Source organism: Leptidea sinapis, chromosome 46 (genome assembly GCF_905404315.1).
Source record: "Leptidea sinapis chromosome 46, ilLepSina1.1, whole genome shotgun sequence".
Taxonomy (NCBI): domain Eukaryota; kingdom Metazoa; phylum Arthropoda; class Insecta; order Lepidoptera; family Pieridae; genus Leptidea; species Leptidea sinapis.
Window position 1 is genome coordinate 3,936,565 of NC_066310.1, and position 23,465 is coordinate 3,960,029.

Here is a 23,465-nt window from a genome sequence, read left to right on the forward strand (position 1 = left end):
TATGTAGTGGCAAATATTGTGTTTTAAGTATTTAGTTTTATTGCAACACTCTAATTTATACTTGATAGCCTGTACTCGCAATGTCAAACGTCAATGTCAATTAGTCAGTCGGAACGTCGTCTTCAAATAAAGCAATAAACAGGATCTGAGTAATTGTGACGTCACAATCAGACGAACAGATAAGAACCCTTCTCTATTGACATGTAATTTGTACGGCAGATTGATTAAAGCCGATATTAGAATCGCTTGACGACTTGGGGAGATTTCCCACGTTTGCCACCCCATGCAAATTGCTCAGAAACTTTACCCTTTCCCCGTTTTTTATTACCCACATTTATCATTCGTTCCATATCAATTTGACGGGCATCATTTTAGTACGGCACTCTGTGGAAATGGGATCGCTTTTTCCACAAACATCTAGGTTTCTGCCTTGAACAATCTAGGTTTTCTTCAAGAATTTATTTTATTCTTAATTTTGTTTTGTGTTGCGGTTTTAAATTTAAATTAAATATTTGTATACGTTACACGCCAAACTCAAATGACTTGTTTGTATTTTTTATTCTGCACTGAATATTTTTCTGCTGTGAAGCAGTAATGTGCAAGCATATTAAAGCCGTAGGTAGTGAAATTTTGCTCATCTCGTCACTTTTTCTCATAAAAAATTATCACTTATTACTTAGCACCTAGGCCTGAGAAGCAAAGAAAGATCTTTCTATGATATTTATTTATTTATATTCTTAGATTATATCTAATATTGTATCTCTAAAACTTTTTTTCTTCGAATTATTCATACTTATCTCCAGAAAATACATATATGATAATACGTTTACTAATAATTATCAATATCATGTCATCAACATTATTATTTTGATAGTTTTACAAGAAATACAGAGGAACTTAATAGTTCCACTGTATTTCTATATTTTATTCCAACTATAATATTATGTCTGTTAAGTTTTCACATCTGATTTACTTTTGGCACCATTGTCAAACTGACAAACGACAATCTCACATTGCATATTATCGAATGATTTGTCAAAGACAATTGGTGGACCATGCATTTGAGCAATGCGCCACAACTCACAGTTGGGTATACACGATCTCGTATAGAGTAGAAGTTTTAAGAATTGTTAAAGTGAAACCAGTCGGTTTCATTCTGTTACTTTGATAACTTCTTTTACTTTCACTAACTTCGATAATATTGTATTACAGATCATGTCTGTTTCGCATTAGTTGATTTGCAAATTATAAAAGAGTTATGCATTTGTCCACCCTTGCAATCCAATCAATACCGTTGTTTCATTTATATTTTATAACGCGTTAAGGAGAACGTGCACGAAACTAATAAATAGCTTTAACCCTCGTCGGTACTATTAATTACAAAGGCCGTGAACTTTCTGGAAACTTATAGAACTTCTTGAAAGTTAACGTCAATTGGGTACGTCAAGCGTACTCTTAAAGCGGCTTTAATTATTGTCTTCCTGCAATTGTGTTTCAAATTAGTAAGAGCATTCATCACGCAAGTTTTGCCATATATTGCTTTAGGAGTTACCTTGGCTGATTACCTGATGCAATACCAGCTTGCAATAGCTGAAGAAGAACCCCGGCCCATTAGCAGGGCAATATATAATTATAACTTAAACAAAATTGTCATACGACTAGCCACTTTGAAATACCTGCTCTACTAAACTTGCAGGATAAACAAACAACCAGAATGTAAACAGTAATTAATATAAAAAGCCACTCAGATTGTCGGGGACCCAGTGCTCTGTGAACGGCTGGATCACTTGGCTTTGCGTAGAGACTTCGCTTCATTGGGTATCGCTGCATTTATTAGTGAAAGAGTCCAAAGAGCTGTTTTACATGATTTCTGTCGTCGAATTCCACCTTTGCACGACACGCCACAAGTTAGGATATCATCCCCACCATCTGGGTGTGTGGCGGTCCTCCACAGTGCGGTTTTAAGGGTTTTTATTCCTCGTACTACAGAGCTGTGGAATGAGCTTCCTTGTGCGGTGTTTCCGGGATGATACGACACGGTTAAAAAAAAGCGCATACACCTTCCTAAAAGCCCGGCAACGCTGCTGTGATTTCTCTGGTGTTGCAAGAGAATGTGGGCGGCGGTGATCACTTAACACCAGGTGACCCGTACGCTCATAATTTCGACTTCACCAAAATCTAGCCAATTTCAGAGTGAGGTAGGCTACTAGTTTTAATGGTAATATTCATTGCTTATAAACAATACTTTTTCTTTCATTTTTTTTAAATTTTCAAACAAATATACATGCTGTTAGCACGGACGAGTAAAAAAAGGAGGACTCCGTGTCACCTTACATTACAGTGACGCACCAAAACAAGCCGTTAAACGTGTAAATACATAGCTCCATTCACACACTTACACTAATACAAGCCGATCGGCCGCCATTATGATAACATCGTCTGTGACAGTTCAGTTTGCGCGCTATAAAATATCTTAAAAATGCCGTCATGCGTTGTGAAAAAGTGTAAAAACAATACTATAAAAGTATTTGTGGCCCACATGATTATTTAAGAGAGAAAAAATTGTGTAACTGGTATCCCCCGTAACCGCACACACACTAGCATAAAGGTGCTTCACTTGTTAATATCACGGCGCGGAGTCCTTCTTTTTTTACTCGTCCGTGGCTGTTAGTAAAATTAGAAAAAGTTCACAAAAAGATGCACACTTATATTATTATTGTTAGGAAAGTTACAGTTAGTGGTGATTGATGATACGTCTGCCTGTCTTACGTCACTGAGATGGTGGCCTGTCGTATTCTCAATCCCATAATCAGATAGAACTAGAGGTAAACATGTTTGCGTACAAATTTGTGTAAATAAAAGTTAGGAGCAAGTTTAAAAGTGGAGACAAATATGTAGGAACCTTATCTAAGTTTGCCAGTCACAAGCCAAGACCACAGTTACTATAATAGTCTTAATAATAATAATATTGAGAAATAATAAAAGGTACCAATCGAGTAAGGAGACCAAATTAAAATTCTGCTGGTGCCTGAAGCATAAGATATTATTTTCAACATTGAATTTGGATATATTATACTCAAAACAAAATAACGAATTTTTTAAATTCGTATTTGAAACTAGGTTAACATAATAAATACATCTGGTAACTATGCAGTTTCTATGTGTCATTAGACAGTGATAGCCGGACTAAAAAAGGACGTTAGACTTTAATTTTGATATAGGAATAACAATACAAGTTTTTGTTTTGCTCGATAGACGTACATACAACTATTGCCCCAAAAGTATAAAAGCGTATAGCTTGTATTTCTTTATATGGTTTCAAATTTTATTTTCCATTCCTATTATTTTTATCTCAGTTTATATAAAATAGAGTTACATACAGTTTCAACATTTCATCTGGTAATATGTTTTTAATTTAATTCACGTGCGGTGAGTCTATTCCACCGATGGGTGATGTTGCAACAACGATGTTGAAACAAGATGTTGTTTGATACCAGTTATAAAAATTGCTGTATCGTTTCTATCTTTATGTCGTCAACCAATGATTTTAATTTCAAAATATGAGCAACTCGTCTCGAGTGTACAATATTTGTGTCCAGGGAAACCAATCTTAACTAGTTAATAAAGTCATTAAAACGTCTTCATAATGGTACCAAGGCATTTGTTTAATTAGTATTGTTTTCGCACTAGATCAATTTATGGTGCTAGGCTCTATGTGGGTCGCGTTTGAATTGGTTATTACATAATATAGGATATGAGCCAGTTTATTTAAATATGTTGGGTAATAACAATATATGGAGTTTTGAGATATATTATACATTTAAATACAGTGTACTTCAGTTTTGTAACCACTGTAATAAACAGTACTCGTATCGCTTACTATCAGGTAATTTCTTGCTTGTCTCGTCACTAATTGTTTTTCTTTTTCATAGGCTTCTTTTTTTAACAAAATTTCGATACGATTAAATTTATAATTTAAGTAGCTTGACGATGATCGCTCCATTCACAATCTAAGGTATCAAAGAAAGTAATTTATATTATATTAACCTTCGCCTCAAAAATGTCTATAAAAAATCATATGAATTTGTTTATTAATACTGCTTTACTCACGTTTTATCGGTGTGGGTACCGACTTATTTCATACCATTCGGAGGTCCTTCATCAGGGTGAATGTGGTGGGTTCGCGATAACATCCTACCTCTTACTGCGGACTTGGGCTCGTAGTGCGCGGCTGGACATGCCGGGGGCACATACATCGCCCCACAAAAGACTTACTTACTCGACTAAACCGAGAATTATTGTTAACGTTTGTTGCTAACTTACACGTAAACCAAGTCTATGTTTGTTTTCGGTGTGAATCTTGTGCTTATCTCAGTTGCTAGTAAATTCACTAATGTGCTTATGTATATACATAACATTATCAAGAAATAAACTTTTATCATCGCGGAATTTTAACATTGTAAGTATTATGACGGGTACTCACGATATATATGTTATTAATTTGATGCCAATATTTCGATCCAATAGCATGAATCGTGGTCACGACTGAACTGCGGAGGAACACATCAGCGCAGTCAAAAATAACGATCCTAAAAAATCTGCAATAGCCGAACACTTGCTTAAAGCCGGTACCAACCATTGGATCAAGCTGCACAACCCACGAGTGATTTCTGCTGAACGCCAATACATCCCACGGCTTATTAGAGAAGCTATAGAAATTAAAAATCATCCTAACAATTTTTATAGGGAGGATGGTTTTAGGCTAGCGCAAACATGGAATCCCGTGGTCTCTCTCTACAGTACGAATGCAACAAAAAGATCCGAAAGTATGGACGTCGTCAGTAGTTTGTGTCGTGAATTAGGGAATCAAAGACCAAAACGAACTAGGCGCCAAGTGGACAGATTGATGTACTATTAGTGTCACGTGTGAATGTGTCAAGTGTTTCTCGCCGCATCCGCAGTTCCGTCGTGACCACGATTCATGCAATTGGATCGAAATATGGGCATTAAAATAATAATATATACATCGTGAGTACCCGTCTTAATAATTACAATTATCAAAAGTACTTGTAATCAATTATTCTTAATAACTTTTTAGCATTGACTTCACATACTGAATCTTAGTACATAAAATGTGCAAATCAACTAGTTGCAGTGCCAATTCTCTCCAACAATGCTACAAAGTCTCTTAACCCTTTGTAGGTACTTACTAACGATTTCCTTCCCAATTATTTAGAGGACGTCCAAATTGGATGTGACTTTTGTACTTTTAGTTTCGTCAACTTAATGTATAAGTTGCTTTCAATATAGTTATAATAGAGGTTTTTTTTTTGTAAAAATAAGGGACGAGACGTGCAGGACGTTCAGCTGATGGTAATTGATACGCCCTACCCATTACAATGCAGTGCCGCTCAGGGTTCTTGAAAAACCCAAAAATTATGAGCGGCACTACATTTGCGCTCGTCACCATGTGACATAAGGTGTTAAGCCTCATTTGCCTGGTAATTTCACTAGCTATTACACATTACTGCTTCACGGCAGAAATAGGCGCCGTTGTGGTACCCATAATCTAGCCGACTTCCTGTGCAAAGGAGCCTCCCACTGGTAATTAAATAAAAGTAGTAGTATTAAAAATTAAATCACAGTAATGTGTAAGCATGCGACTTAACATTTTATGTCTCAAAGTGACGAGCGCAATTGTAGTGCCGCTCAGAATTTTTAGGTTTTTCAAGAACCCTGAGCGGCACTGCATAGCTTGTCTCGTCTTTTTTTCGTTTTCATTAAAAAAAAAGATATACATAATATAGTTATTATTAAAGACAAATAATAAATAAATAAAATAATAAGCTTTTTTACTATAACTGTAGGTAATGCTTAAAAACATTAATTAACCTTCCACAATACATAGTTTCTTGAACGCTTTGTAAACTTTGCGAGAATTTCGAGATGGAAATAAAACTCAAGTGGAAGTGGATGTAGCATTCCTTTCAGTTGTTGAGACATTTCGAATAGCTTTAATTACTAAATAAAATACTTTCATTATTCGGGTATTCATAATAAGATAAAATTATATAACTTGTAGGTCACACTAAGTTTTGCGTAACTTAAAAAAAACATGTTATAACCAAAATATTATGTTTATCGCTTTTCAAAATACTCGTCATTACATTTTTCCATGCGATTGAACCATTTTTTAAGCCAAGAGGACCACAGATCTGAAGGCATGTTTTCTACGTGCTGACTGAACGCTATCACTGCCTCTTCGGAATTGGTAAAAGTGAAACCTCTCATCAAATCTTTCATTTTGGGGAAAATACAGAAATCACACGGTGCTAGATCGAGGCTATGTGCAGTATGGGTGACGAGTTGTACTTTTTCGGAAGCTAAAATTTACTTTGTTTTGGTGATCGTGTGTAAAGAAGCGTTGTCATGATGTAGGAGAACGCGGCTCTTTGGTCGTCTTTCGCGAACTTTTCTTATCACCCTGGGTAAACAAATGGTAGAATACCACTCGGCATTAACACTCTTTTGTTCTTCAAGTGGAATTGTGCAGATGGGACCCGTAGCTGAAAAAAAAAATGCGATAATTTTTTTACCAACATTTCTCGCCCATTCACAAGATTGCTGTTTTTTTCGGGTTCAAAACAATAAATCCACGTTTCGTTTCCTGTGATAATTTCATAAACAGCATTAGAATGTCCGTGGTCGTACTTAATTAGCATCTGTGAGCCCCATTCCACGCAAGCCCGCTTCTGCTCCGCTGTCAGTTCATGAGGGCTTCAACGACAACAAAGTTTCCGAACTTTCAATTAATCGTGTAAAATTTTCTGAATTTGGCTCATACCAATCTCCAATAGTCCTCGAATTGTAGGTAATCCGCGAGTTTTCTTCAATTAGCCGGTAACTTAACAGTAGACACATTATTTTCGTTGACGGCAGTTGAAGGCCGCCCTTCATGAAATTCGTAATGTAAAGAAACCTGACCTCTCTCAAATTCAGCAAACTATCGCCTCACGGTACTCAAGCAAGGCGCTTCCCTCCCAAAAGCATTTTGAAGATGAACGGCACAGTCTTGCGGATAGAGAACTATTAAAATCATTAAAAAATCATCACTTTAAAATCTTTTCGACTTAATTCCATTTGATGTGTGATAAAAACATTTGACAAATGATTTCCCGCCAATTGTTTTTTTTTTTATTACTAAGACATCTGCAAAAAGTCAAAAGATGTGTTGCCGGCTTTTACATGGGAGAATGCTTTACTCTTGAGGGTCCCTTCTAAGTCGTATCGGTTCAGGAAAGCTGCAGGCAGTAATTGAATCCACAGAGTGACTGTTTGAGGCAAGAAATTTTCTTATTAAACGACCGGTTCTAAATAATAAGGGGTCAAAGTATAAAATTGCCGTTTTATACAGAAAAAATTAAATATATTATTACTTTTATTATTTATATAGATGTACGCTTTGCTTCACGTCCACGGTTCCGTTGAATACTAAATCACGACTTACGCTGCAGCTGGTGGTATAGTTTAATGCGACGATGTGACCTCTTATTAATATTTATATTATCTAACGAGATCAAGATATTATGTCAATTGGAATACAACTTAACAAAGTTCCTTGCCAGTAGTGAATGTCTCTGAGATGTGTATGTTTTGGTTCCAGGTTTTACACGGCGAAGGATCTGAAGATTGGACTCTACAGATCAAATTTGTTCAAAAACGTGATAATGGTACCTACGAATGTCAGGTGAGTCTATAATAAAGATATAGTTATTACAAAAAAATCAAACACGTGTTGAACACTTGTTTTAAAAAAGTTCAATTGCAAATTCGTGGCTTTCTGTTATTTAGCGTCAATCTTTAGACGGCTCTTAAATAGTTAAACACTGTTTAACAAAACACGTGTCTAAGCAATGTTTAAATTATTTTTTGTAATAACGCCGATAATGTTTAAGCTTGAACGATATAACGACTTATAAAACATTACGGAGATTTTGTTATTTGTTTTGAGCACATGTTTCTTATACAACCACAGTGCGATTTTCAAGGAGCTTTACTCCACGTGTAATACGTGCTGTGGAATGAGCTTCCATGTGCGGTGTTTCCGGGACGATACGACATGCGTACCTTCAAAAAAAGCGCGTACACCTTCCTTAAAGGCCGGCAACGCTCCTGTGATACCTCTGGTGTTGCAAGAGAATCTGGGCGGCGGTGATCATTTAACACCAGGTGACCCGTACGCTCGTTTGTCCTCCTTTCCCATTAAAAAAAATGTAAGCATTATTGTGTTTCGGTCTGAAGTGCGCCCTAGCTAGTGAAATTACTGGGCAAATGAGACTTAACATCATATGTTTCAAGGTAATGAGCGCAATTGCAGTGCCGCTCAGATTTTTTGGGTTTGGTTTTTACTGCATTGTAAAGCTGCTCGTCTCCTCCCTTATTTTCATTAAAAATGTTAAATGTTAAAATAGTTAAATAAGTTAAATGTTAAAATTAAAAAAAAAACAATATTTGTCTATCGACCATTAAATGAGATGTATGTATATACATTATTAGGAATTATTTATTATATATAGACTGTATCTCCAGAATTAAGCGGGCACCTCTGAAAATCAGTGCTGTTTCATAGCCACGGCCGTGTCACGAATAATCCTGAATCAGTGACCCATTTTTTGCATTGCACAGGAACTCTCTTATATTAAATCAATCACTATTTAAATACGTGCTTTTTCGGTTTGTTTTGTACTTTAGTTTTTTTGTTTAGTTTTAGAGAACAAAAAGTAGTCAGTTCGTTTTGTAGAAGTAGGGCAATACATGGAGGTTCCCTAATTATTATTAATAATAGATTAAAATGTAAAAATAGAAGAGATATTGTTAATCTCTCTATAGAACAACTAATTGAGATAGCTTGTATAGAACTAGAGCAATTTATTATTGTAAGTGTATACCGCCCCCCCCAATGCATCATATGAACAGTTCCAACATAGATTGGAGGAGGTACTATCAAAATTTAGCAAAACCAGCAAGTCAATTATAGTGTGTGGAGATTTTAATATAAACTTGCTTGAACCTTCGGCCAATTGTACTAGCCTTAAAAATTTATTTCAAAGTTTTAATTTGTTCAATGTATTTTGGGAACCTACTAGAATCACTTCTACAACAGCAACCTGTTTAGATAATATTTTTACAAATGTTACTATTACTAGTAAACTCATAATTAATAATCTTTAGTCCGACCATAGTGGGCAACTTGTAAAAGAAAATACAAGATTGGACAATGTCAGACCAAAAAAGGTGACGATTATACCAGTTATGGGTAGCCGTCTTGAGAGGTTTAGAAATAATTTGGTAAATGCGATACCATTTTAACACTGTGTAACTGCTAACTTTTACTATAACTTAGTCTTCAATTCCTTCTGTGAGGACTTCTTTGACAGGATTTTTACTCCAGTAACGGTGAGAGTAAAAAACAAACATTGTTTTAATGATTGGGCAACAATGGGTATCCACAAAAGTCGTAAACGCTTATATGACCTTTATTATGAGAAACATTACAATAATAGTGAAGAGTTTAGAATATATGTAAAAAAATACTCCAAGCTCTTTAAAGTAGTTTGTCATAAAGCGAAAACACGTTTCATTGCAGATAAAATTAAAAACAGTAATAATAAAGTAAAAGCGACTTGGAGTGTAATTAACAATGAAACTGGTAGATCGAATTGCCGTAACACCTCTATCTGTTTAAATATTAATAATCGCGTTATAAATTCGGAAATAGAAATTGTAAATGAATTTGATAAATACTTCTCCGAAATCCCGATTATCACGACCAAGGATATTATCTTCACCAAAAGCAGCATATGATATGCTTAAATTACACGTACCAGTATCTTCCATTGATTTGAATTTTAAGTATGTTACAGGTAGCGATATAATAAAAATCTTCAAATTAATTAACCTACAAAATACAAAAGACCTATGGGGCCATTCGACTAATATTGTAAAATACATACTTGACATTATAGCACCTAAATTAGCAATAATATTTAATGAATGCATAGTTGAGGGTGTATTCCCTGACCTCATGAAATACAGCAAAGTTATACCTTTGTTTAAATCGGGCAGTTCTTTTGACCCTGCTAATTTCACACCTATCTCAGTGCTGCCTGATTTTAGTAAAATTTTTGAAAAACTTTTGCTTCAATATGCTTTATAAAAAAATGGCTCTGTCGTAAATCCTATTACTCCACTGCTGAATATCTAAATGATCGGACAGCCTGGGACTAGATTGTGATTATTTTATAGCGATAGAAATGACTGTACAATATTGTATATTTTTATTGAAAAGAGCACAACAAAAGAATGTTGGGAGAGTTTCTTGCACAGCTTCTTCTCTCTCAGAGCGCCATTTGTTTCCGAAGCGGTAGTAGTATCTAATAGTTATTAGAAATGACATCAAAAAGAATTCTAAAGGAATAAATTTTGAGAAAATAAATGCCTTTTATGCCTTTACTTTTATCTTATTACTAGCTGAACCAGCAAACGTTGTATTGCCATATAAAGTAATAAAAAAAATCAATAGTTTAAATTTTTGGGGTAAAAAAAAATAGACTACGACCGATTCTCAGACCTATCAAATATATCGTACTACAATATTCATTATATTCGATTGCCATCTTGCAACTTTATTGCGTAATTGTGTATGAAATAGAATATATAAAAATCGAATATATAAAATAATATTAAAATCGCGATACAAAAATAGGTGTTGATCGTAAACAGGTGAAAATTTGAAGTTGTATGTATTTTTAATGTTGGATCATACTAAAATTAAAATAAAAAAAATTGTCAAAAAAAATATAAAAAAATATTTAGCGGTAGATAATAGATGTTGGCTGATTCTCAGACCTACCCGATATAAACACAAATTTTCAAACAAATTGGTGCAGCCGTTTCGGAGGAGTTTGGTAACAAACACGAGAATTTTATATATTTGTTATCTTTTTATATTAAGTGTATCCTGTGAGTTGAGTGTTGTTGTTGAGTGAGTTGTGTTTTGTGAAACAAATGTTTTCCTTTCTTTCTTTCTTCTTTAATTTTTGTCACTTAAGGTTGAAATATTAACACAACTAGGATGATAGTATTTGGATTTTTTTATAATGAAAATAAAGGACGCGACGAGCAGGACGTTCAGCTGATAGTAATTGATACGCCCTGCCAATTACAATTCAAAGCCGCTCGGGATTTTTGAAAAATCACAAAATTCTGAGCGGCACTACAAATCCGTTCGTCACCTTGAAACGCAAGATATTAGGTCTCATTTGTCCAGTAATTTCACTAGCTACAGACTGAAACACAGTAATGTTTACACATTACTGCTTCACGGCAGATATAGGCGCCGTTGTGGTATCCATAATCTAGCCGGCATCCTGTGCAAAGCAGCCTCCCACTGGTAACCTCATATAATATCAGACTTTCTCGAATTAATTGTTACCCGTTATTTCGCATTAAGAAGCGGCCCCAATCACGTACATCTAGCATAAAGCAATTAGAGTCATAGCATCTGCATTATCAAGTTACGCATAAGTAACGATGCCATGAATCACTTACGATAATTCGATGTAGGTCGATAAGATATTGACTAGTCCTCGACAGTGAGCGAATTATCGAACCATTGTCTTGTGTTTAACATTAATCACATTACGTGCTTGATTCTATAACCTCAGTGAGTTAGAAATCTTAATATACAGGGTATCCCAAAGTTATGGGACATGAAGGGAAAGTACCTTAAATATCGAAGATATCGTCTGGGAATCGAACCGAATGAAATGTAAAAAAAAACACCCCTCCTTTTATAATGCCAATCGAAAGAATGGCCAAAAACTAATAGCTCTTCTTAAGTAACATAGTATTTTAAAAGAAAGGAACAACATAAAATGAATGTTTTCCTACTTGGATTGGTACGAAGGGACCGATTAGATGGCCGGCCAGATCCCCGGACCTTACACCATTAGATTTCTTCTTTTGGTGATACGTGAAAGATATGCTATACAAAAAACGATACGAGAACTTGGGCAAGTTACAAACAGAATTGTGCCATATCATATCGAGTATTCACCATAAAGTGATAAGAAAATCAACAGGCGCGGACTCATTAAAAGATTGGCGATTTGCGTAAGACAAGAGGGATCACATTTTGAGCATTTAATTAATTAACAATAATTTTCCAAAAAAATACCCACTTAATAGACAACTTTCTTTTAACGTACTATGTTACTTAAGAAGAGTTATTAGTTTTTGGCCATTCTTTCGATTGGCATCATAAGAGTAGGGGTGTTTTTTTTACATTTAAGTCGGTTCGATTCCCAGACGAGGCAAGTAATTTTTAGAAAATCTTTGAATGGAGAATTACTAACTTTTAAAAATAACATAAAGTCTTCTTTCAGTAAAATAGCCTATCGTCGATATTTAAGGTACTTTCTCTTCATGTCCCATAACTTTGGGACAGCCTGTATATAAATCCAGGGTGTTTCCAAATCCTGATGTTTGTTTCCAGTGAACTCCTAAACTAATGAACTAATTTTAATGGGGATTTGCACTTTAGTCCAACTTGAGAGATAGGATAGTTTTTATTTCGATGTAGAACCCAAAATGAAATCCAATATTTGATTACCGCCTTCAAAAAAGGAGGAGGTTCTCAATTCGTCGGTATGTTTTTTTTATGTTTGTTAACTCAAAACTTTCGACTGGGTGAACCGATTTTGACGATTCTTTTTTTTATTTGAAAGCTGGTGGTTTCTGTACATTGTCTGATAATGGCATCCATGAGAAAACCATAAAAGTCTTAAATTTGCTTTGATTACAAAAATAACAATAATCGTAACTAGAATTAGATTAATTAATAAGATTGTATAAAAATACGCAATTATTTTTATACTTTTTAGTGCATATTATATCTACAGTTTTGGAATAGAGAGAATTTATTAACAGTTCTGCTTTGAAACAATTTCATTATAACAACAGAGATCATATCTTACTTAAACATTCGTGATATTATGTCAGCGTCAGCTAGTAGAAATGTATTTATTTACCATAGTGTTATTACCATAGGAGTGACAATAATATAACAAGTTGCAAGAACTGAAAAGAAACTACCAGCCCATCTTTTAAATCACATAACAACATAGGCATACTAAATATAATATTATACAATTTTAGGTGGCCTTCGCAGAGCCAGATTAAAACCATGCATCATTATTTATTACTTATATTTTTTTAAATTTGTGCTCAGTGAGTCCAAATGATACCAGACAGGATTATTATCCTGTCTGGTATTTTATTGTAAAGTTGAAGAAAGAATGACTTATCAAATATATAAGGCAAGCGTGTGTGGGCAAGTCGATCGCGGGAGACCTCGTAGAACATTCGTCGACCAAATTGGGGACGTTTTGAGAAAAGGAAAGGTCCGAAGCACCCGCAACCGGTAAAGTGTAATGAATGTATATAAAGCGCGTGAGGTTTCTAAGGATAGAAGCAAATGGCATTCTATTGTCTCTGCCTACCACGACGGGAACAAGGCGTGTGTGTGTGTGAATATATCTATGTAGGAGCCCTAAACTCTAGCACACGAAGTAGAAGCAGTATTAAGTCTTAACGAAAACACGACACGCTCTTCGAAATTTTGGCAGAATTCAGCTAACAAGTGCGGCGAAACTTAAATAAAACACATCAAATACATTTTGTAATGCACTGTTTCTGAAAGAGCTCTGGTATTGATGTGATAAATGGACTGATCTGCGTACGTGAAACCGCAACCGATGCTTACATACCACTTTAATCTAAAATACGTAACACTTATTTGTATTTCAAAATAGAGGTCGCATTTCCAGGAATGTGCTTATAGTGTGGATTTTTATGGTTACTGCGCAACATAAGCTCATGGAAATATCTAAATGTTTAAAGTAAAAGGAAAATTATAAGGAAATAGATAATTTTTGAGGTATTAAAATAGTATTAACTGTGCCACAACCTGTCAAAATCTGTTTTCCTCTCATAAACTTAGTATACTAAAGTGATAAACGAACCCTGCGTGAAAGTGACATAACTATACTAACATAAAAACCTAGGTATGAGAAAGAGACGGATTAGATGAAGACCATGAAACCGTTTTGAAATAATTTAGTGTCCATTAGTCTCGTGTCAAATTGGACCGCGTTTTAATTGTTATGTCTTGATCGTGATTATTCTGTGTTTTAACGGATATTAATTAGAAAATATAATGGTGTCGTGTTCTGTATGAGATTATGTACATATAGCAACAATCCAATTATAGAAACATTTCACAGGTAAATACTGATTCTTCAATACTACTTATGTGATGTTTATTTTCGTTATTTTCTAAAGATTATATTAGTTAAAAAAATATGAGTTAGAAAATAAACTATTGTATACGTGAATATGACGCCGTTTATTAATATTTGTCATAAGTATTGTCTAAAAGCAAAATACTACACACTTCACTAACTCACTAACACATCTGTAAAACTAGCACACATGTACATTTTAAATTTAGTCTCGCTGTAATCAGGAGAGTGTTTGTCTATTACGCTAGTATACTATGTTTGCAACAGTACTATATTTGCTATTGAAATGTGACAGCAAATCATTAAATTACTTTAATTAACAATTTAGCGCGTATTTTTTTAGTAAATATTATTGCGAATAAGTAACTCTGAGAATTAAAGGCATAAAGGCATAAAAGGCATTTATTTTCTCAAAATTGATTCCTTTAGAATTCTTTTTGATGTCATTTCTTATACTACTAGATACTACTACCGCTTCGGAAACAAATGGCGCTCTAAGAGAGAAGAAGTGGCGCAAGAAACTCTCCCAGCATTCTTTTTTTTGCGCTCTTTTCAATAAAAATATACAATATTGTACAGTCGCTATAAAATAATCACAATCTAGTCCCAGGCTATCCGATCATTTAGATATTCAGCAGTGGAGTAATAGGATTTACGACAGAGCCATTTTTTTATAAAACATTTAAATTTATTTATAGATGATGCCTGAACAGTGGCTGGGACTTTATTGTAGAAGTGTATACATTTACCCTTAAAGCTATTATGTATCTTATGAAGCCTACTAGAATTAGTTACAAGCAATCCCTTATTTCTAGTGTTATAATAATGAAAATCACTTTTAAGAGCAAAAACAACAGTAACTGTAACTATGTATTACCTAGGATATTAAATACACTACCTGAGGATCTTATAAATATACTAGCTGACCCAGCATACGTTGTATTGCCGATATTAAAATCTCGATACAAAAGTAACTGTTGATCGTAGATTGGTGAAAATTTGGAGTTGAGTGTATTTTTTAATGCTGACTCATAATCAAACAAATTAAAAAAAATGTAAAAAAAAAATTAAAAAAAAAATTCGTGTGGACCACCCTTAACATTTAGGGGGATGAAAAAAATTTCAAAGTAATACTAAAAAAGTACTATCTAGAAGCCAATAACCAGGAATACCTATGATATATATTTTAATATTACTGCTATATGTTATATTAATTCTTAAGTAATTAAAATAATTATTGTAATGCGAACTAACCGCTCGCACATAAACCTTAGAGGTTTTGCGAGTATGTCTATATTATTACATATATTAAGATAATATATTATTACATATATAAAAATAACAAAAACAGCTTCTATGAATTTATAAAGAGGGAATTATTATTAAGAAAACAAAATTCTCGCCGTAGAATGATGACGTGAAGTAAAACTGACAGACGTTGAGTAGATGTGGGGTACTCCGGGATGCTCCGACGCCCTATTTCCCGAGGGCATTACAAATAAACAATTTTACAGCTATTTCGAGCTACGAGTATGATATTTACCTACGTCGTAAATTGAAATACTGAAGTAAAACAATACCGGATTATCATACAAGTACATACTACGTTATATGATAGGGTGGGGGGGAAAGTTTCGTCGCATTTTATAAAATAACTCAAGTTTATTTAGATTAAATTACATTCCTTATATGCCATTTTAGATGACTTTTTGCCATCTTGTTCCTACAGAAATTATCAAAAAAACGTGACAATAAATTTTAGTAGCTCTCATTTTGTTGACCTGACACATCTTCTACCGCATTTATCACGGGGAGTGGTCAGAGGACCTGTTCGGGTTGATTCTAGCGTCCGAATTCCACCACCGGACATTACGTGCAAATTACCACCCGCATCACTTTGACGTCTGGCATTACACAACCGCGCGTTTTGCAACAAATTTCTTGCCTCGCATAGCCAGTTTGTGGAATCAATTACCGGCAGCGGTTTTCCCGAACCGATACGACTTATGGACCTTCAAGAAAAAAGCATACCCACCTTAAAGGCCGACAACGTATTCATGACACCTGTTGTTGTGGATGTTCAAGGGCAGTTGCCCCACCACTCCTGTGAGCCTCTTGCCTGTTTGCCCCCTCTTATATAAATATAAATAAAATAAACAAAAAACACTACGTAAAGAATTCTGATGAGACCAAAACTGGTAGAAATGTAAAGGTGCAAACTGGTAGAAGTCTCGTCTTAAAACTCTCTTAATTTTTGGTGAGTGGCTCAAGATATATTTGGGACTTTTTCACGATGAAAGATCACACCTTTTCTATTGACTAACCGGATGCTTCATCTTAGCTTCTTGCTTTAATCCCATTAGTTAATATTGGCAGTAGAGATCTGTATCAATGATTATTCCTGGCGGTAAAAGCTCATAATAAACCTTGCACTGCCAATGCCCTTCCAATCCCACAATAGACACAGAATCACCTAATTGCGAGTTAACCCGGGTTTGGCAACAGTATGTGAAGCCTGATTGATCTTTGACGAAGGCCTTTTTTGGGCTTTCCTGTCGTAGGAGATCCACTTGTCATGACCTCTCAGTTACGTCTCAATAAAAAATCGCCAATGAGTGCACGTATCATTAGTTTTCATTCAGTGAGTTTATTTGCACTGAAATATCGAGCTATATGCGTACTTACTTTTGTTCGAGTAGTCCTATGGTCAAGTGCTTCAGCTGTTTATCAACTTCTGACATGCCGATTTCATTCCACATTTTCAAAAATGGGATACGTAACAGGACGATCAGAGCGAGATGCATAATTGACATCATATTTCCGTTTAAACTCAACGCTTAACTCGTCGCAGATAAAGTCGCGTGCACAAACAAATAAAGAAATAAATGGCTTGATAATGAATTGTCGAAAAATATTATAAATGACCGTCTTCCATCCCATTCTTTACTCTTCGGCCTTAGCTATTAATCCAGCTTTATCTTGCTTCGATAACTCCCTCTCGCCAGTAACCTTTATAACGCGACCTTGACCTATCCGATCATATTCGATCAGTCTGACCCAGACAGAAAATTCAGTAAGAGTCTGCCTCGCACACACAGGATTCGGAATCATCGTACAAGATAAGTTATATTGAAAAAGAAAAACACGATTCTACGTTAATAAAATAAAGAAAAAACAGTGTTATAATTTGGGTTAAACAAAAGAATCTCCCGATCGAATTTATTACACAAGAATATTTTTTACAACTACTCATTTGCCCAGTAATTTCACTAGCTACGGCGCCCTTCAGACTGAAACACAGTAATGCTTACACATTACTGCTTCACGGCAGAAATAGGCGCCGTTGTGGTACCCATAATCTAGCCGGCATCCTGTGCAAAGGAGCCTCCACCGACTTACACTTGTATTTTTTTATTATTATCAACTGAGCAATGGAGAAAAGTTTACAGGTCTAAAATTATTAAGTTTACAGATCTACAATTATTAGTCAGATTTATTGTGTACTGGAGTCTGGAGAGTAATGTAATCTCTACTAATATTATAAAAGTGAATGTAAGTTTGTAAGTTTCACACCTAATCCACCGAACCGATTTTGATTAAATTTTGTACAGAAATAGACTAAAGCTTGAAAAAGGACATATTCTGGCTTATATTGCAAAAAAATTAATGGAGGGGTTAAAATAGGGGATGGCAGTTTTTATGAAAATTCGTCATTATCGAAGATAAAACCATGAAACTTTGTATTTAGGCACTTAATTAATTTATAATGATTTGTTCGAGCATTTTTGAATCTTTGACCTACATGAGGACGAAATAGGAGAATAAAGTTCACAGGGAAATATTATTAAAGAAACTGTCCACATTGACAAGGGATATTCGCTGTATCATAGAAGAGAAAAGAGAAGCTGCCAGCAACGGAAAGAGTAGTTTGCATGTGTATTGTTTAAAAAGTATTAATATTCACAAGACCCGCCTAAAATATGGATTAACAAAAATATACTACGTGCAAATGTTTTGAGTTTTCTTTAGTGTTAATTCCGCCGATATTTGTCTTTTATCCTCAGGACATGTTGACTATCAATGATAGTGTACGCGGGGATGGGAGTAGCGCGGGGTAAGGAAAGGGGGCAGTTCGTGTAGCGATTTATAAATAGCATTGTGAATTGTGAATCTTCGTTCATTTGCATGTGTACATCTATACGCTCTAAATTGAATTTTGTCAATGATTTGCTATTTTCATAGGATTTATTTTAGATTATTATCATTGTTTTTTTTTTAATTCATTAAATAGTCTGGGGCTGATGGATCCTTTTTTAAGGCGTGGTATCATCTGTAAAATCATTTATACTATTGTAACCTTTATTACAAAAAAATTTAATAACCATTTCTTTTTTCAAAACATGTATTTTGTATACAAAGCATACAAGCTTATACATCGCCTAACAAAACACAAAATCACTCGATCCAACACATAATCTGTCCAAATTAATATAATAATTTATAATTATATTATTCTTTCACATAAAACATACTTCTTTGGATAATTCCCCAGTCACAATCACATAATATTTTGGCTTTCACATCAATTATTATAGTAATTCCAAGTTCTAGCCTGAATTTGTTTCAGCAATAGATGTTCGTTCTAGTAAATATTATTTTCAACCTCACCTGACAATCAAAAATATATTTCTAAAATAAAATCGAAAGCAAAATAGACGCAAGATTCCAGTCTACATTAAAAACTCAAACCTAAGACATTCCGTGCTCCAAAAAAGGCGAGCAGTAAAGTTAAATTACCGCAGCATTTAGAAGTTCTAAGATAGCAGAAATAGCGGCTTTGCTAAAACGCTCTCACAATGCAGAATAAAATATTCATAAGTGTTCGGGCGGAATTATTCAGCATGCGAGCCTTCCACTTGCCAGCGAGTTAACTTTAGACTTTGGACGAAACCCGAAATTGCCTCAAATATTGACTTTTTGTTATGTCTATGTCGTAGGTATATTGTCAAAGTCGTGATATTACAATTTCACTATTGATATTGTAATTAAACGGTAGATTGTCAATCGATTTAATTTCTTACAATTGAATGGCCTGATTGAAGCCCTATAGCCCTATAGCACTATAGCCCTGTATAGCCGAGTGGTTAGCGATCCTACCTACTAAGCTAGAGGTCCCGGGTTCGAATCCCGGTAGATGCAAGCATTTATATGATGATTTTGGATGTTTGTTTCCGAGTCATGGATGTTTAAATGTATTTATGTATGTTTATATGTATGTTTATTTGAATTTATGTATGTTTAAGTAAGTATATTGTATTAAATATATCGTTGTCTTGTAACCCATAACACAGGCTTATGCTTAATTTGGGGCTATATATGATAATTTGTGTAAAAAAAAGTGTGTCAATAATATATATTATATGTCAATATTATATAGTGATATTATAATAAATTTAGGTATATTACAAATGAAGTTGGCAGTGTGAGACGTCGAGCGTTCTGATTGGTCAATTTTTTTTTTCATAATTCCCCTTGCCTTACTACTCTTCTGATGGGTATAGAAGATTGTCTCCAGTCGAAGCTGATACACTGGTTCAATATTTTGAGATTAAATATAAACAATCAAAATATTATAATGCCACAATTTAGTTAAATAACATTTATTTAACTATCATTAAATAATTTTTATACAGTGAGAAATATTTTTTTCTTCTTACTTTTTATTGGTTTTAAGTTTTAACTCAATAGACATATAAGTTACGAGAGGCTCATGGTATCTGAAGGCTCATGGTAACATCAGGGTGTCGAATTTGCGTGACGGTGTGGGTGCGCAACTTAAACATTAAATCGGATATTTTACCCTAGCGCGCGAAAAAAGGTAAAACTATTAAAAAGGTGCCCTACCAAATCAAATATGACGAGTGGTGGGAAGGAATGATAAACTCCCATAGGGACACGATCCCAATTTTATAGGTGTTACGATCATCAAGTGCGAATTCTACGAATTAATAACGGTGTGATCGGTAGAAGTGATCACTTTTATTAATAATAATTCACATCGAAATGAGCCCTATTGCTTGTCCGTTGATATTCTGACATAAAAAAACGCGATGATGATATTTGAGATTGTAATTTGAGAGTTTCTTCAAGCTTTACTTTCGCTTTCGCGCTGCGACAGAAACTTAAAGTACAAAAATCTTACTTACTTAGCCACTCATACTAAGCAGTAATTTTTAAAAAGTAAATTGAAAAAAATACATAATTGTCTAAAAAACAAAATTTTCCAAAATATCATTTTGGAGCAACCTATAAGTGAGCTATAGTAGTCGCGTGCTAGCGTAGGCACTACTTGCCCTACGCCGAGTCGTAGCCATTCAGAACTCGTAGGTGAGTAGCACCCACGTAAGGGAGATTAAAATAATGTTTTTTTATATTAAGGACTTAAGGACGGTATTATAGCGCCAAGCATATATTGCAAATATATTTTGCTGCTTAGAGCTTACTAAAATAAACTTTGTTATGCCTATTACTCGGTTAAGTCAAGTTAGTACGTCTTTTATTGGGCGATGCATATGCTTTTACAATATGATCCCAGAAAATTTAAAAGAATTGTTAGAAAACGTTTGCATGACAAAAATAAACGATTTTTTAATGATTACAGACTGGGAATGAAGCGAACACCCTCGGGCTCTTTAATTATAAATGTTTATTGTACAATATTACATTGTAATCCATATTATCTTATTTAAAAAATAAGCCCGCTGAGATTCTTTGGCCCGTTCTTCTCAGGTCTGAGGCAGTCTTTTTTGAATGGGTGCTAGTATCTGACGTTCGATAAGTGATTTCGAATCCTATTTTGAATAAAAATACTTTAATTTTATTTTAAACAATTCAAAATAATCAATACTACAATTTAATTTACACACAGCAATGATTTTTCATGGTGAACGTCTGAAAAAACTCACTTTTGATAATACCACGTAATAGTGAGCAGTTGAAATAAAAAGGATGCTTGTATAAGCAGTTTTTGAGGCAATTCCGTTTATATGACGGCGGATATCATCTGCGATGTACGTGTTTGGGTATTTGGGTATTCAGGCCTACGTTTTATTTCAACGACACCTATTATATTTTTTTTCATACGATTATAGAATCTCCGGAGTCTTGTTTGTTCGTTAGATTACCTTATTCTTTACCGATCAGTTTATTTCTTAAAGTGTTATTACACTATAAACGCTACATAAATTGTCAATATTATTAAAGATCTTATTTCTTCAATATATACTTTTAGTTTATTATATGTCATTCGTCATGGCGTCATTTAGTGGTCCCACTGGAAGATCAGCGCTGGTTGCGACAGTAATCAGCATTATGCTGAAGTGTGACCAATTTGTGACAAACACTCCAATTTATAATTTTGTTATTATGTAAATATTGTTTGTTACAAATAAATATATTTCTTTCTTTCTTATTTTATTACATACTAGCTGACTTGACAAACGTTGTTCTGTCGATAGAAAAATACGAAAGTGAGTATTCGGGAACAATGTCGTCTAAAGCCATCAGAAATGAGTAACTTACCAAAGTTAATGAGTAAAAATGAAACGAAAACGTATTTCTATATGTTTTAATGATATGTTGTAATAAAAAAATTACGAGGATTAATATCGTATTTGTGTAAACAGCTTTAAAATTGATAATAGCTAATTTGATAAAGTATTGAAATGGATATAGTATGCTATCCTTAAGAGATAGACATATATCATCACGGACTTTTCTGTAGACCCATATAAGATACACAATTCCACCATCCATTATTTTATTATATCTCAAAGGGTTTAGACAGCGTTTTCGTTGAAAGCTCCCAGACGGCTTATTTTTCCAACTATCGTTAATGTATACAAAAACTTAACAAATTATAAGCTAAAACCTTCCTCGAGAACCACGCTATCCATTGGTATAAAGAGTATGAAAATCTGTGCAGTAGTTCTGGACTTTATCGGGAACAGACAGACAGTCAGACGTGGCGGAGGATTTGCTTTATAAATATTATGTAGTGATGAATTGTATTTCGTATCGATGAAGACAGATTTTTTTATTTTTTTTCTAGTGTCGAAAAAACTTATTTCACTAATAAAATAACACAAATTAAAGTATAATTCATGTATGTTTCAACTGACACCAGTAATGTCATACTATTAGGGCTATTACAACAAAAAAAACCCATTTGTCGTATCACCGCTCTTCGAGAACACTTCACTTAAAGGCGCGCCTAGTATCGGAATAGTGGGTCTCGAAATCTCGAGCGATTGCCAATTCCGTGGCCATCTGGAGGGCAAAGCCAAATTGGCTTCGAAGAAGCGGGGCGTCATCAATAGAGCACGGCAATACTTCAAGCCGGCCCACATTCTAGCGCTCTACAAAGCGCAGGTCCGGAGTATTGCTGTCATCCCTGGTCTGGCGCACCCCAGTATCTGCTCGATCCATTTGACCGCGTGCAACGTAGAGCAGTTCGAATTGTCGGGGACTCAGTGCTCTGTGAACGGCTGGATCACTTGGCGTTGCGTAGAGACGTCGCTACATTGTGTGTCTTCTACCGCATTTATCACGGGGAGTGTTCCGAAGAGCTGCTTAACCTGATTCCTGCCGCCGAATTCCACCTTCGCACGACACGCCACAAGTTAAGATATCATCCCCACCATCTGGATGTGTGGCGGTCCTCCACAGTGCGGTTTTCAACTAGCTTTCTCCCTTGTACTACAAAGCTGTGGAATGAGCTTCCTTGTGCGGTGTTTCCGGGACGATACGACGTGGGTACCTTCAAAAAAGCGCGTACACCTTCCTTAAAGGCCGGCATCTATCTTGTGATTCCTCTGGTGTTGCAAGAGAATGTGGGCGGCGGTGATCACTTAACACCAGGTGACCCGTACGCTCGTTTGTCCTCCATAAAAAAAAATAATAATAAATATTTGATTTCGAATCCAAAATTTCCACCATGCTAAAAACAGAAACGTTATACCTTCAACAATAGTACGTACGAGATGGTAAGCCTATGCTTGCGATAAAGAAATTCCTCCAGAGAACAAAATGTTATTTCTTATA

At 34.9% G+C, this 23,465-nt stretch overlaps 1 protein-coding gene across 1 annotated transcript in view; it reads left to right on the plus strand.

The window, feature by feature from the left end:
* Positions 1 to 23,465, plus strand: part of LOC126977997 (neuronal growth regulator 1-like) — a 477,303-nt gene that overhangs the window by 427,520 nt on the left and 26,318 nt on the right. Inside the window, exon 6 of the mRNA XM_050826732.1 lies at positions 7,664 to 7,747. Within this exon, the coding sequence (XP_050682689.1) occupies positions 7,664 to 7,747 (84 nt within the window). The remainder of the gene's footprint in view (positions 1 to 7,663; positions 7,748 to 23,465) is intronic.